The following is a 15,214-nucleotide window of genomic DNA, read 5'->3' on the forward strand; positions in this document are numbered from 1 at the left end:
ATAAGTTTCATGAAGCCTTCCATGTAATGTGTATAGTAAGCCACACTGAATTACAGGATAAACAGAGAAAACATGACCTTTGGGAAATGAAATGGGAGAGGCAGCCACATGACATACTCGTTAGTGATTTGTTTATGTCTCATTGGAAAACGCTCAGAGACCACAATGAGGGATGTGGTATAATGAACCAAAATGGAATAGAGTAGAAGTAGTTCTTCCCAAATGAAGTAATGAAAATAAGTCACTGTGGTCCTGTCCTGCACCTTGTAATGTGTGTGAATTCGGCTGACTGTGTAGGAGACACAGCATCCATGGGAAACGCATGGTCATTCATGTCATTCTGTCTCCTCTGGCCTTGAAATGCAGAGGCTGCTTAAAAAGTGGATCGCTCAGTCTGGATGTTGCAGTTCCTCAGGTAGCCTTGGAAATCTTTTTTAGGTTATGGAGGGCTTGATCAGGATTTACCTATCAAAAATATCATGATCATCAGACCAGCACTGTTTCTTCTCATTTGTCCTGGCTTCCCTACGGTAGAAACACAACCCTCTGCAATCTTTATTCAATCCAAATCATCCTATTTCAGTCAAAAAGGCTATATATGCAGAGATCATCTGTAGGCCCTGTTGCCATTACTACAAAAGTCTTACTGCAGAAAGCATTTCCTTTTCTGTTTCATTTAACCGTAAGGAAACTTCAGGAGAGAGATATAGTTTATTAGTAAAACATAATGAAAAACTACTGAGTATTTAAGGGTATAGGCAGAACAAAAAAGAGCAGCCAATACCACAAAGCTTTCCCATGCTTATGCAATAAGATAACATCAGGCAAATTTTGTCTCAAGTAACCTACTGAGAAGCAGCTCTGGGCATATTTAGACATCATGAAATTGTGTACAAATTCACACAAGAAATAACTGAAAACAAAAGAAAACCAGCTGCAAGCAAGAGCTGACTATATAAGCCTTCATTCATCTAAAAGGGTGATCTATGCAAAAGAACTGAGAATCACATAAATATGCCTCTGTTCAACATTCATGGATATTTAGGAGAGTCATAGGGAGCATATTGAGCAATCCCTACAGTAAATACCGCTTAACACTTTACAAAAACAGTATTTTGCTTGCTTATACCTTTACTAAAAGTAGTTCATTTAGGTTGATGTTTACCACGCCCACTGCCTGCCTCAGACTCAAAATTTGGAGGAAGTATGATCTATGTAGCACAACTATATTAAAAGCATTGTTAAGAAAACAAATGTGTGTTTTCCCCCTGCCCTTTAGGAAAACAAATCTTAAATATTTTTTACTGAAACTTTCTATAGTTATTAACATACTTGAATAGCAGCATTCAGCTTGCCCTGTCATGATTAAGAAGGTATAAATGTTTCCTTTATAACTGCCCCCCGTGGTTTAGGAAGCAAAGGTCCACCGTAGCATTTCTCTATATTTAGATCTCTGTCCTGAATGACGCGGTCCATGCAGAGTTTTCAAAATCTTGGCCCCTGTCACCAACCCATGGCCATGGTTTTGCCAGCAGCTGCCCTATCTAAGGGCTCCTATCCACTGAAAGAGAGAGGTCTTCCTCATTTGCACCCCCACTACTATTTCTGAATTGGTGGTGTCAGCTCCTTTCTGAAGCCAGCTTTGGGTGCCTACTGGTGTCTTCCCTGAGCTGTTTTAATCCACTGTCCTGGCAGGCTTTTTGTTTGCTTGCTGTTTTTTAGTTCATATCTTATGAGGTTTGTGAGTTGCATGTGGTCCTGGTGGAGCCCAGAGTCATCAGAACCCCTAGGTGGTAAGAGAAACGCAGGATTTGTGACCTGCAGAGTCACAAAAGCAGAGGAGAGAGTCTGGGGCCTCGTAGCTTGCTCCTTCCAATGGTGGTGGGCTGTTGGACTGACATATCCATGCTATTCATGAAGAGTTCAGCCATTCTGTTAATTAGCACGTGTTAAGGCCAGAATATCACTGCTAAGAATTGACACACGTAGATTGAAACATCATTCTATGGGATCAGTTTGCAATAGCTAACTTGTTTCAAAATTAAAATAATCTGCTATTTTCAGTTAAAAAAAAAACAAATTCAATGTCAAGTCGAGACACTAAATTAAGATAAAAAGGCCAGCTTCAGGATTATTGTCACGAAGGGTTGTTCCTGATTAGATGAGTTATTGGTTAAATAGATGCAATCTGGACTATCCACAGTCCAGATAGTGTTGGTTTTTTCTGTACCTCTTCAAGTGTTGAGGAACCATTTCTTTTTCACTTCTTTCCCAGATAGCTTTCAGTACTTGTGGGTGATTAAGACTTCTTGTAGTACTTTTTCTTTTTTGGTCGAGATGGTGCAGAAGTGTTAGCGAAACCACTGAGGCCACTTAAGGCACTGATTCACAAGTTCCCGGCAGGAACCTCTGCCTAACTGGAATCCCCCATCTGTCACAACTCTACAGACCCTCATGGGGGCTTTATGTTTTATATCTAATTTCAGACAAAATTAAGGAGAATAGTTGCAAAGGTTGCTTTGAAGCAGTTTCTGCTTTCCCTGAGGCACCTGCCAAACCATTAAATGTCTGTGTGTTGGTTTATTTTCTGCCAGATTGGGTTATTCTAGGATGAATCTTGGTTTTTGTTTCTTGGATGTATTTCAGATGTTTCTAGGGCACCCTGTGCTCTTTCAGTTCATTCCATGATGTTCATAATTGCTCCCAATCTACTATCTGTGATTTAGATTAGCATGCCTTTTGACACATTTTCCTCATTTATCCAAATCATTAATGAAATAATTCAATAAGGCAGAATCTAGTGTAATTCCCTATAGAACCCAGTAAACACCTCCAACCCTACTCAGCAGATTGTCTTTTGTCCTTAAAGCTTGCTTATATCCATCTAATCAGGTTTCAGTCCTTGCAGGAACCTCTACATGAACTATTCTGAATTATTACTTCAGAATATGAGTCTGGCTTCAATGTGCATCAGGTGATTTTAAAAAAAAATAAAAATATATTCAGCTAATTAGCCTTTATTGAATAGTCTTGTTCAAGGCAACCAGAAAAAGGTTCTTACAAAGCCTTTTCTGACTGTCAGAAATTCAGCATCAAATGTTCATAGTCTTAGCTGAGAGACGACTGTGCAGTGATGCCTGCCATCCCTTCCCCGTTTTTTCCCCCGTCTTTGTAGGCTATCTTCTGATGTTTTTGCCTTAATGATTATTCCAAACATGACTTCTGTTTTGTACTCTGTAGCGTAGTCAGGAGTGTATCAGCACTGAAAGATGGGTAGAAAGTGCTGTGCTTTGCTGGCAGCCTTCCGAATGACCAACCCACCCTTTCTAAAGTAGCCCATTAGATCAATGTTTTGGGTTTGTTTTTTTTTTTTTCCTTTTTATTTATTTGTATTTTTTTCCCTGGATATGCCCAATGACTGACTGAGCTGAAAGGCTGCTGAGGGCTCAGTGCTCCTGCAAGCTAGGACTTTTTGTTCAGTTATCCAGATAAATCTTTAGATGGTCAAATTTGGGAAGGGTGTGTGTGTGTATGCATGTGTGAAATTAATTGTGGCTGTTATGCCTGTTAGGACCAGCACAAGTGTAACGTGTCAGGAGGCAGTAGGAGAAGAGGGGGCAGGAGGTCAGGGACAGATGACCAGACACGCATCCCTTATCACATCCACTGCCTTTGGGAACAAATTTTTTATTGTGTGTTACACTGCTCTCAGCTCTGTTATTCTACTGTATGTGATGAAGGCTTTTGGCTTTGAGACTTCCATCTTGATTTCTCATGGGTTGTATGTCTAATGTCTAAAATACATGTGAGTATAGAAGTTATTCTGCTTCCAAAGCCCATTTGTTGCCTTTTTTTTTTTTGATAGACCATTGTGTATGTGAGAAACAGAAACCATTTGTAACAATAATACATGAGACTAACGTAATTTACTCCTCTGTTCAGTATGTGGGAATATGTTGGCTGCTACTCTGGGCTTAGGGTCGCATGCACACATGGTGAAAATTCTTAAAAATGTGTAACCCTTAAAGTCCGTAACCAACCTCCCATTCACTTTGCTGGGGCTTATATGATACCCCTTGTCAATGCTAGCAAATGATGTTTTAGCCACTGTCAGATTTTCTTTAAAGACAGAAAAAAAATTGTTTTGTTCTTTTATGGAGCAGGATTTAGGGTATTTTCTATTTCGTTTTTCTCTAGGGTCCACCACTGAAATAAATAGCTGGTGGTGTGGTCCCATGCAGCTAAAGAGATTTAAGAGACATCAGAAGGGCCGGCCTTGGCCCCCTGACACCTCAGTGCTACACACTTGCACTGCCTTTCTTCTGCGAGAAGGGGTGTGCGTTGGGCCCTCAGCAAGCTGAGGGAAGGGCCAAAATGGCTGAAGTAGTTTTCAGCCATTTCGGCGTTTGAAATCAAAAGTGCATCGTTGCACTTTTTTTGGAATGGTCATTTTTCAGACATGGTGAGTGGCCCCAGGCAGCAAGCTGGGTGACCAGGTGGGCAGCAGTGCTGACTGCAGGGGACTGGGAGGGCATGCCCAGCTGGTGGTGCACCTGGAGGAGCAGATCCCTCCTTCTGCCAGCAGCTTGCTACTGGCACTATCGCAACCAGAGATGCATTTGCAATGTATGTAGATATGTCAGAGCACGCTGGAGTAGAGCCAGCAGCAGCAGTGTCCCAGATGTCGGCCGCTGAAGGGGAAGTACAAGACACAAGGTGGTCTCATAAAGGCTGAAGCCTGCGTGGCTCAGACCTCATCATTTTAAAGCTAGTTTAATTATGGCCAAGATGCTGTGCACTCTCTTTCCAGTCTTAACATATAGCCTTGTGCTTGGTGATATTTATTTCAGTATAAACATTTTAAATTTCCTTTATTGGTATGAAAATGGTTGACTACTGTTACATTGAAGTCTAGTGGTAAGCAAATGTTCAGGTTGGTTGGTTTATTAGTGGTCAATATTTTTTATTCTGACCTCTGAGGAATTTGGTCTTAACCTCCCTGGTGACATGTAGAGACAAACAGCTGAGAAGTGACAGCTTCCAGCTTGGGATGGTGACTTTCTGAATCCTTCTAGACGGACAAAAGTGTTCATTTGATCATGTCTTCAGATACCTGGCTCTTTTCTCTAGAGCTGGCTTCAAAATAAGGGGAAAAATCCAAAGTTTTTAGTACACTAGAACAAATTTTCCATGCGTTAAATTGAGTAATTGTTTTTTGGGGACTTTGAAATAGTCCCTGCTTCTATTACAATGGAACTTGATTTCTTTATTAGAAATTATGAAAATAATGGATTTTCCAGTTTAAAGACCTGTATGGAAGTTTCTGAAAATTTTCAGAATTAAGGGAGAAAGAAAAAAGGAGCTGGAACAGCTGGTGACCGCACCAACCACAGTAAAGTCAAGGGGTCACTAAAGAAAGACAAACACAGAAATTCCAAGAACTTTTCACAAATGAATGAAAAATCATTTGTGATTCTTACTGTGCAAAAGTTTAACCTAAAATATTTGGAAGTTAAAACCTGAAATAGTTTTTTAGTAATTATTTATAGGACAAAAGGGAAATGAGTCAATTTTCTGGCACAGTGACCATCCTGAAGCAATCTCAGGGATTGGAATATAGTCATATTAATTTTCTGTATTTTGTTTTATCCTGTAGTTATTTATAGATAACACACCATTCTGCATCTAACATCTACCTCTACAGACATACAGAGTAATTACGGGAAAGCAAAACCATTTGTAGAAATGATTGTGAGACAGCTGTATAGGACATGAGTTAATAACTGGGGTTAATTTTTCTGGCCAGGAATAGCAGTTTGTGAAAATGGAATTGCCATCACCCAACTAATAATGATTTAAAATATGTTTTGTTGCAAGTAGGAAAACTTTCAAAATTTTGAGGTTTTTACTGAAGAGAAACTCTGAAGTGTTTTTATTTTGTGAATAAAATATAATTCAGAATTAAAGTGGGAATGAAAATCAAATTATAAGAACAGGATGAATCTACACAGGTGGGAGAATTAAATAAAATTATTACATAGTGAGAAACATCCCGTCTTGTTCTTAAATACTGTTGGAAGCTTTCTGTTGACTTTTTTTTTTTTTCCTTTCTGATCATAATTGACATTTCCAAAATGCATTTTGATCTAAACAAATATGCATCTTCCTATTTGAAAACTATTCCTTAGTAAAACATGTGACCCTCTTTAGACTGGAGATTGCTAGTGGAGGCAGCGGTGCATGATGGATGGAAGCTTATAGGAGGAAAAGCTGACGTGGATCATAATCCTGTGGTAGGTCTGACAGGGCCTGGTAGCAGTTCCTGATGGGTCTCAGCTCTTCTCTTTCGGTGCAGGCATCTGTGTGGAGAGATGACACATGAAGATGAGGCTAAGGCTCTGGGGACGAAATAGTGATAATGGGTTAATGGGGAAGAAGAGGTGTCTGGATAAGGTGGGAAAGGGATATGAGGCTGTCGGTCAGGGACTGTAAGGTATAACAGACAACAGGAAAGGATGGGGAAGCAACAGTATTTGAGAAGGGAATGTCACCTACAAACCAGTATTGTAGCAAAGTAAGCATTTGGGCTTTTTCCAGATACCTATTCTAGGCTAGATTCTTCCAAGGGATAAATTCTTCCTGAAATCCTAATTAAAGCTTTGTAGAATATCCAATTGCTGTAGCCACATTATCAATAGTCAGTGTGCTGAGTGAGCTTCCTAGAGGTGGTCCATGCTTGCAGCAGCTTGGGAGAAGGGTCTTCGCTTTTGCCAATGAAATGGGGTGAGTAACATGATGAAAGAAGACATGAAGTGCAAAGTGTTCAGGTGTGCTAAGGTATTTTGGTGGTGTGCTGGTGAATTATCTATGATCTGACTTCCAGTGTTTTACAAATGTGTTTGTTATTTAAAATTATTCAGTGAATTCCCGAGGCGAACATATTTCTGCTCCACAGTTCTTGCAGGTTACTCAGAGGAACTAGTTTTTCAGGTATTTATTATTCACCCTTCACTATTTGCCCTGAATGTCACATCACTCACATGGTATCATTTCTACTTCCTGACTTGATAACTTCCAAGTACAAAGGAGCTTTTAAGAAAGCTCATTCCCAGTATAAATATTTGTGCAAATGCATATCTAAATACAAGTAATAGCAAAGTGCTTTATTGCTGAGGTCATGATTTTGAACAAAAATTTCCCTGAGTGTTCACAGATGTTAAATGAAAGGGCAGTGGCTACTCATTTAAGCCAGTTTGTGATTTGAGTTAAAGTATAATTTCTTCATGTGTTTTGCGGAGTTTGATGGGTTTTGTTTTTCCCTTTTTTTTTTTTTTTTTTTAATGTGGATCACCCAGTTAGAGTATGGGTTTGTCTGAGTCTAGATTTCAGAGAACTTGCTGGTAGTAGGGAGACAAGATATACTTTTCGCACATGTAGAAAAAGTTGACCAAATTAGGGAAGGACTAGATCTTCTCTGGGAGCTGAGCAACTTCTGTGTACAATTCAGTGGTGTGAAGTCATAGATCAGATAGCCACTGGATGTCACTGTTGTTCTGCAATTGGGAAATAAGTACACATTCTTCTGCAATATCTTCTTTCCTTTTGTGTAATGTAATGGTAATGCTTCCAGAAAAGGTAACTACTAAAGTGAGGAGCGTAACTTTATCCTCATGGCTAAGGAAAGGTAGTAAAAGTCCCATTACTTCAGAGACTGGGGAGCCAAGGATGGTCCTCCTGTGTTGAGAGGCATTAATAGTATTGGTAGGCTCTTAATAGCTGAGACCTTTCACGTGGCAGCAATAAAGCAGACATTAAAGGTCCTTTAAGAGTAAGCATTTTACAGTACTGTATAACCTACTAATATAAAGTAAGATTTAGTTTTAAAGCCTTCCATGAGTTTTCTATCATTTCTTTCATTTATCTCTTTGTTTCTTCTTAGGAAAAGCTATTGATTTTGTAGTTCAGAACGCAATGTCGGAATCCCACGGAGGGAGGCCCAGCGCATCAAAGGTGGCGGTAGTGATTGTGTCGGGGACATCAGGGGACACTGTGGAGGCTGCTGCGCTTTCTGCAAGAATGAACAGTAAATCTCATTTTGTAGTCACTATTTTTAAGCAGAGTTGTTGCTTTTTAAGCACTAGAATAAAGGATGAAAAATTAAGGCACTGGTATATTCGTATAACTTCACTGGTATGGACTTGCTGTGCCTAATGTTCTGGTAAGAAACAGGCCTGAACAAAACCTGCCTGATGAAGATCCCTCTGAATTAGTGGTAAATTCAGGACCAGTCTACAATTTACGCTGAACAGCTTACACAGGCTTCACAAATTAGTGGCATTGCATTTTCCCAGTTCCTGTGAATAGACAACGATGACAGAAATGTGATCTAATGTTACAAATTCAGTACTGTTCCAGTACAGTGAATCTTGAAAGGTTCACTGTAATAATAATAGAGGATTTGATCAGATTCTGCACTGACCTATACAGGAATATGCTTTTGGTGTCAATGTGTGCTGCATGATGTTTTTTCAAGTTTCTGTCTGTAGTCTCTGTACCTCAGCTTCCTCAGGTGTTCAACTGAGGAACAGTGACTTCCTTTGTACGTGGTTTTGGGAGCTATCGAATAAGGCATGAACTAAATAACAACTACTATTTTTCCAATTAAATGACTTGAAAATAATCCAGTTGCCATCTAACTGAAGAAAGAGAACAACATATTGAGATTTTTTACATTTGAAAAAAAATGAAGATGTCATTAAGTCTGCAGCTGCATTTTGTTGACCATGCATGATCTTATTATGCTTGGGACTAATAGAGCTCATCTTAGCTAAGACTGTGATTTGTGCATCACCGTTTCTGCCCTTAATTGCCTTTAGCCTATGTGGAGGGAGTGATGCAAGTAAAACATAAAAATGAACTGTTGGAAAAAAACTTTTCCCAATTCTTCTTTTTTTTAAAGTATCGAATGAAAAAATACAACACCAAAGACCTCCTTCTCTTGTTCATTGCCCACTTAAACCCCTTTCTTCTCTTTTCCTAGGGGTATCCCTGTTTCCAATTGGAGTTGGGAACGGATATGATGAAGAGCAGCTAAGGACTTTGACTGGGCCATCAGCTGCTAACAGAATAATGAAGCTTCAGAATTTTGAAGACTTATCCACTATGATCACACTGAATAGTGAATTTATCAAAAAAGTGTGCATGGGTAAGTCCAATATAGTTGTAGCATCATAAATGGGGCAAACCCCCCAAACTGATATGCCAAAACCAGAATGATTTTGCTTGATTTGAGAAATCATCCCAATGCTTGTTTGTTAGTGTTTCACTGACAGTCATCACAAATGCTCGACATAGACCATCACTTAGGTGTAAAACAAAACCTGACCCCTTTCAGCATGTAGCCAACTGCTATACTACTTAATCATCTTTCAGCAAGATTTTTAAAACTACTTAAGCCTGAACTTTCAAGCTATCATCTTATCAATAATCAGGATCCGTCATTAATTGAAGGACACCAGGAAAGCTCGAGCTGTCATGAATGAATGAGGGCATGCTTCAGAAATGGAATAAAGATGTCAAATTGCATATTTTTCTGCACAGACCTAAGCATTGCTGTGTGTATGTCTACACAGAATTCAGCCAAAGTGTAAGGAGAAAAAAAAAAGAATAAAGAATTAACTTTTCCAGGAAAATAAATACTGGGGGGAAAAAAGTGTAAAATATTTAAAACAAACATTAATTTATTTGTAGATAGCAATGCCCCCCATCTAAGAAAACTTGCTTCAACTCTGGCCAGTGTTTTACTCCTTTTGTCTCCTTGATCTGTGTGTACATAGATATTTATTACTCATATTGTTGTTGTTGTTATTTCTATTACAATAGGATCTATGTGTTCTCTCCATAAACCACTATCTCATTGTGTTAGTCATTGCACAGGTTTTACCAGCTTTACTAGGGCTTAGTTATGTCTCCATTAAAATAAGTGGACTTTTTTGCAGAGCCAAGTACCACTAAGAATGAGGAAGTTGCAGAGTGTGCACAGTCCAGCTTAGAGATATCCGATCAGTCTCCACTGGGATCACTTCTGGAATTTTAAAATCTCTCCAGAGCATCAAACAGCTGCCATTTTCTAGATTTAAACAGCTGCCATTTTCTTTCTTTTCTTTTAAAATAAGCTTTTAAAGATGCATTTCCTCTCCTCACACTTTAAAGTATGTGATCTTCTTGCCCTAAATTACATTGATCCAAGATATAGGATGGGAAGCAGGAATTTGAAACCAGTAACTATTTTCTTACTGCAATCTGTGCTATAACCTATTGGTACTAGAGGTGAAAGCTTTGCATTTTTATGAAAGCTTTTCCAAGAGCACAAAGCATATGCTCAAAAATTTAAATTATAGGTATCTTATATTAGACACCTAAATCTGAAAAATTTAGCTCTCCCTTTTGCTGATGGTAAAGCCTTTGCTACGGGGTGGGAAACTATCTTCTTTATTTTTTTTTGTGTGTGTGTGTGTGTTTTTTTGTTTTATTTAAGTGTCTTACAATCTGTAAAGTATAATTTTCCCCTCCAGACTCATACAGTTGGATTTCTTGTACGGAGGGAGTCTTACTTTATGTATGGAAATGTACCAAAAATAATACTATTAAAAAGGTTTAAAAGATTTCCTAAACGCTTTCAAAATACATTACTTGTCCTGGAAAAGACAGACCATATAGCCTATACATGCTAGCATAGTATAGTATTATGTAAAGAGTTTGCTAGTCAGAGTTTTAATTTCCTAGATGCATGCTTATCACATTGTCATACCATAGTACTTACATGAAATTACTTTCCGTATTTCTTTAGGTGTGTTATGAGAGCACATCAACATAATAACTGCAATTCAATGGGTGCCTTGTGACCATCTAACTGATTATATAAAAAAATGCCCATCACAGTAATGCCTGACTGTAATGAAACTGAATTTGAGTATTCTTATTGCAGCTATTTTCATACTTATGCTAATTGCCAACAAATCTTATCTTGGGGTTACTTGCTGTATTTGTCTGTCTGCATTCAATAAATGTGTGTGTGCATGGTTGTGTAAATTCTCATTACCTGCTAATTACCAGAAATATTTTCAGTTCACCACAAGATTCAGCAGTAAGGCTGGACCCTGCCTCAGAGCTAAAGATCTTTTAACTACCAACTGGGCAAAGCTGTATGTCCATATGAGTGCTGTAGAATTACAGCCTACCTGTTGCTCACAGGGTATTATGGGATCAACGTCATTGCAGAAGTCAGGTAATGCCAGCAGTAACAAAGTTTATGCATTCTTTGACTTACTCTTGTACACTTTGGACAAATGCCTGCGGTCTTCAGGTTGGGATTCTCATATTCTAACATAACAAAAACCCCCACCTTTCTTACATCCTACGTGACATTTTTAAGTAAGCAATCTGTATTTTGGTGACCACCCCTTAAAATGCTGAATAAGGGAGTGAGATGGCTAAAAGATGTCTGTTTCTCTTTCAGACCCTGTCAGAGAATGTATAGATGAGGATGGAAACAAAAAGAAAGTAAGTGTATTGCCTGGGTCATCCCTTTGGATTTCAAGATACAGAATTCATGAGTTACCTTCATAGATAATCTGAAACAAAAAGTATTGGACAATGTTCAGTATTACGAATTATTTTGGAGGAGGAAAAGGTTGGCTTTTGAACTGATGGGTAACTTTGCACGCAAAGGAGAGTACCTCTAATGACACCTGATCTTGCAGTGTGTTAAATACTATTGAAGGCAGTGTAGATCCAAAACTTGTGACAGTGTGTCTTCCCTGGCAAAGAAAAATGTATTTCCATCTCCTGGTGAAAGAACTGGCAAAGCTAGACATGGTCAACATAGAGATGCGTGTATAGGGCGAGGCAACGTCTTTGTCCAGACCCTCTCCTTCTGCTAAAAGAACAAGTACTTTGTCCCTGTGAAAATGTTATTGGAATGTAATTATTGTATGGTAGTAATTTCTCTAGGAAAAACCATCTCTTAAGTAATGAAATCAAAGTTCTAAGTGTTTGTTTGCAGAAAAGCTTTTATTAATCCTGAGAAAGTGCTCGTAAATGTTGGAAAACCTGTCTGATCTCTCAAAAGTGATCCACTCTAAGAAAGGAACGATGTAGATGTTATAAATGGTTTAGTTCCTTCATCTCAGGTGAAGTGCCAAGGTTTTTGAGTGTATATGATACTTCATACATTTAAAAATACTAGCATAAGCTTGTAACATGTTTTCTAGTAGGGGTCAGTTATGAGTTCTACCCTAGGATTTATCTTGAATTTCCAGTACATTAAAAATACTGCTTTGATTTTTCCCTTGTGAAGACATGACTGTAAGGAAGGATGTGGCTGATAAAGATATGCTTATGAATTGTCTAGACATAGGGAATATACTTCTATCAAAGCTGCTTTACATGGTTGGCCTCAGTCAGCTGCTCAGAGCACAGAAAGGCTTTAGCTAGGTGAGACACTAAGTATAACCTGGTGCCTTTGACGTTGACAATATAATTAAGGAAAAAACAACAATCAAAAACTAAACTTGAAAAACTTTCATAATTTAAAACAAAAAATAATCAGATTCTTCTTGTTTATTCATTTGAACTGCATGTGTGCAGGCTTCTGGGCTCCTAGAAGCAGACACAGGTACATGTAGATAAGTGCTGAGAAGCCTCAACGTGAATTTCAGACGTGTCAGGTTTCATTTTTTTGGTGATAAACTTAAAGCACAATTTCCGTTCTGGCTAAAATGCTTTTGGAAGAAAAGAAGTGAGGCTCCAGTCTGTATTAAAAATGAACACCGCTTTCAAATTTAGGGGGATTTTGTGTTACCTCTTCTGTCAGCCAGAAAAAATGGGTTTTAGAAGACACTGACAACAAGGTAGCCATTACCTTTTGGAGCAGGCTGTTGAGCATCTCACGGTGCCTACAGGACGCCGTGGAAAAGGTCTGCCTCTGGTGTTGAGCACCCATACTGAATTCCTCTGCTGACTCACGGTCAGTGACGTGCCATCATTGGCCTGTTACCCTCTTCCAGAATAGTCCACAAATCCACAGGGATGAAGAATCAAGTCTCTTTCCTAATTCAGAAAACACAGGCTCTTATATCAGTTCCATAATATTTCAGGCGTTACTCAGAGTTACGGCAGGAGGCTCAGTTCCCCAACGGGATGTCTGTCATGCACCTGGAGATTGTGGGAACCGATCTCTTGCAGTTTGCAAGGAAATCAGAGTTCTCAGGATCAAAAAACTCACCCTAAATCCTATTTAATATCACAAGTGATGTGACTTGTTACATTTTTTTGTTGTTGTTGTTATTACTTCTACCCTGGAAATGACTGTTGAAGGAAGATTTGTGGCTAAGGTTAGTAGCACAAGGACAAAAGATCAAATGTGGTAGGTTAGGCCAAAAGTCCATCTAGCCCCCTGTATTATGTGGTCAAAAATAGAAGTCAGGGAAGAATGTAAGTGGGCATATATGATACTTCCCTGAACTTCCTAGTCTTGAGCAATTTGTGACTCAGGGACACCCTGAGCTGCACGTGGCATCTTTTTGTGTTTCATAGTGCTCAATAGTTTTCTCTTCCATGAATTTGTTCAATCATTCTTTGAATTGGGGTAAGTTTTTAGTACTGGTCATATCCAGTGGCTAAATTATCATATCTAGTAACTAAATTAAAAGGTGCCAGCTGGTGAACCCAGTTGAGGTACATGGCCCTCTCTCCTGCAGATGCACATAAGAGGAAGGGTATACAAGTCCAGGTCCATAGGTTCAGAGCTCCCTTAGAGAGGAAGTCTGAGGCTTCCTCCGGTGTGCTGGCAGGCTCATCGGTTTCAGCAGACTTATCCTTCACAATTTAGAAACCTCTGCTTTACTTTCCTTTCTGTCTTATTCTTACTCCTACGTTTTCATATCAATTGGGATTTAGGCTTTCTTTGTCTTCAGAGTCCCTGTGTTTTCCTTTGCACCAGGATTCTTGGCTTTGTTTGGATCATTCAATTGATTTTTTTTTTTTTTTTGTTTTAATGTGCTGTGCTTTTCTTGTCCAGCTTTTAGATGTTTTCCAATAGATGTCCTGTTACGGAGTGAAATAAAAACAATTAAATATGTATGGAAGCTAAAGAGTCTTTTGCCAGACTTGCACAGCTGTATATGTACCCTTCCAGGTGCTCCACTTTCAGTGAGTTGTAGGCGACAAAACTGTAATTAAAAAACATTCAATTTCTTCCTATCTAAATATTTTTTCCATACTTAAAGCTCCTCATGTTACTATTTCACAGCTTCCTCTAGGCTCACATGCCTGAAAAGTATTAAGCTGCTTTATCACAGTCATGAAACATACAAAGCAGTATGTAACTTGTAAATTAAAGCAGTAAATTAACTCGTATTTAACATATACATTTTTATGGCTCCAAATCTGGCAGTTCTCTTTTAGACTTGACAGTATCGCGTATCTCAAAGATACAGAGCAGTACTTTTGCATCACTATTCTTAGTTTGCACACTAGTGCCAAGAATAGTCTGTGGATTATGCTGTGGTTACCTAGATGTTTTGCCACTTTGCTCTTTTCTTCATGGCAATGATGGGCAAGCTGAAAAGGAGAGGATGGGAGATAATCTTGCCCGATAGCAATAATCTTTTCGTCCCCACATGTTTCTGCTGGTGAATATCAAGACATGTTACTCAGCTCATAGAACGACTGTCTCGCTTATTACTAGTGCTTCTGGACTCACCTCTGTAGAGATAGGTCTGGAAAGAGCTGTTTCCCACATTTGGGGATATTCTTGGGAATGCAGACTTCGGGGATGAACATTCAGCTTTGAAATTCATTGGACCTATTTATTGACTTCAACGCTTTGTGGGATTGGGGCCAGAGAGCTCAGCTTTTTGCAGATACGAATCTTGAAATATTCCAGATTGTGACCACATCTATTTCTCTGTCATTTAATAGTATGTAATCCTGGTGCCTTAAAATTTAGACTGTTCTTTAGAAAATGAGAATATAGTTTATATTTTATTTTTAATTTTACAAAATCACTATGTATGTCTAATAACATTAATCTGGTAAAGGAACATTTTCCCTTCAGGAAGGGAGGAACTGGTTTAAAATTTTGGACTTGTGGAGAAAATAACTAGAGTATTCCACGCCTTTCCAGCTTGGAACAAATATTTTTAATTCCTGC

The 15,214-nt window shown here is 38.8% G+C and overlaps 1 protein-coding gene across 1 annotated transcript in view; it reads left to right on the forward strand.

Annotated features, from left to right (window-relative positions):
• VWF (von Willebrand factor) overlaps window positions 1–15,214 on the forward strand; it is a 145,950-nt gene that overhangs the window by 81,080 nt on the left and 49,656 nt on the right. Inside the window, exons 31-33 of the mRNA XM_009887451.1 lie at window positions 7,940–8,083; window positions 9,041–9,205; window positions 11,519–11,562. Coding sequence (XP_009885753.1) covers window positions 7,940–8,083; window positions 9,041–9,205; window positions 11,519–11,562 — 353 coding nt within the window. The remainder of the gene's footprint in view (window positions 1–7,939; window positions 8,084–9,040; window positions 9,206–11,518; window positions 11,563–15,214) is intronic.

The sequence above is a fragment of the Charadrius vociferus genome, unplaced genomic scaffold (genome assembly GCF_000708025.1).
Source record: "Charadrius vociferus isolate BGI_N301 unplaced genomic scaffold, ASM70802v2 scaffold116, whole genome shotgun sequence".
NCBI classification, from domain to species: domain Eukaryota; kingdom Metazoa; phylum Chordata; class Aves; order Charadriiformes; family Charadriidae; genus Charadrius; species Charadrius vociferus.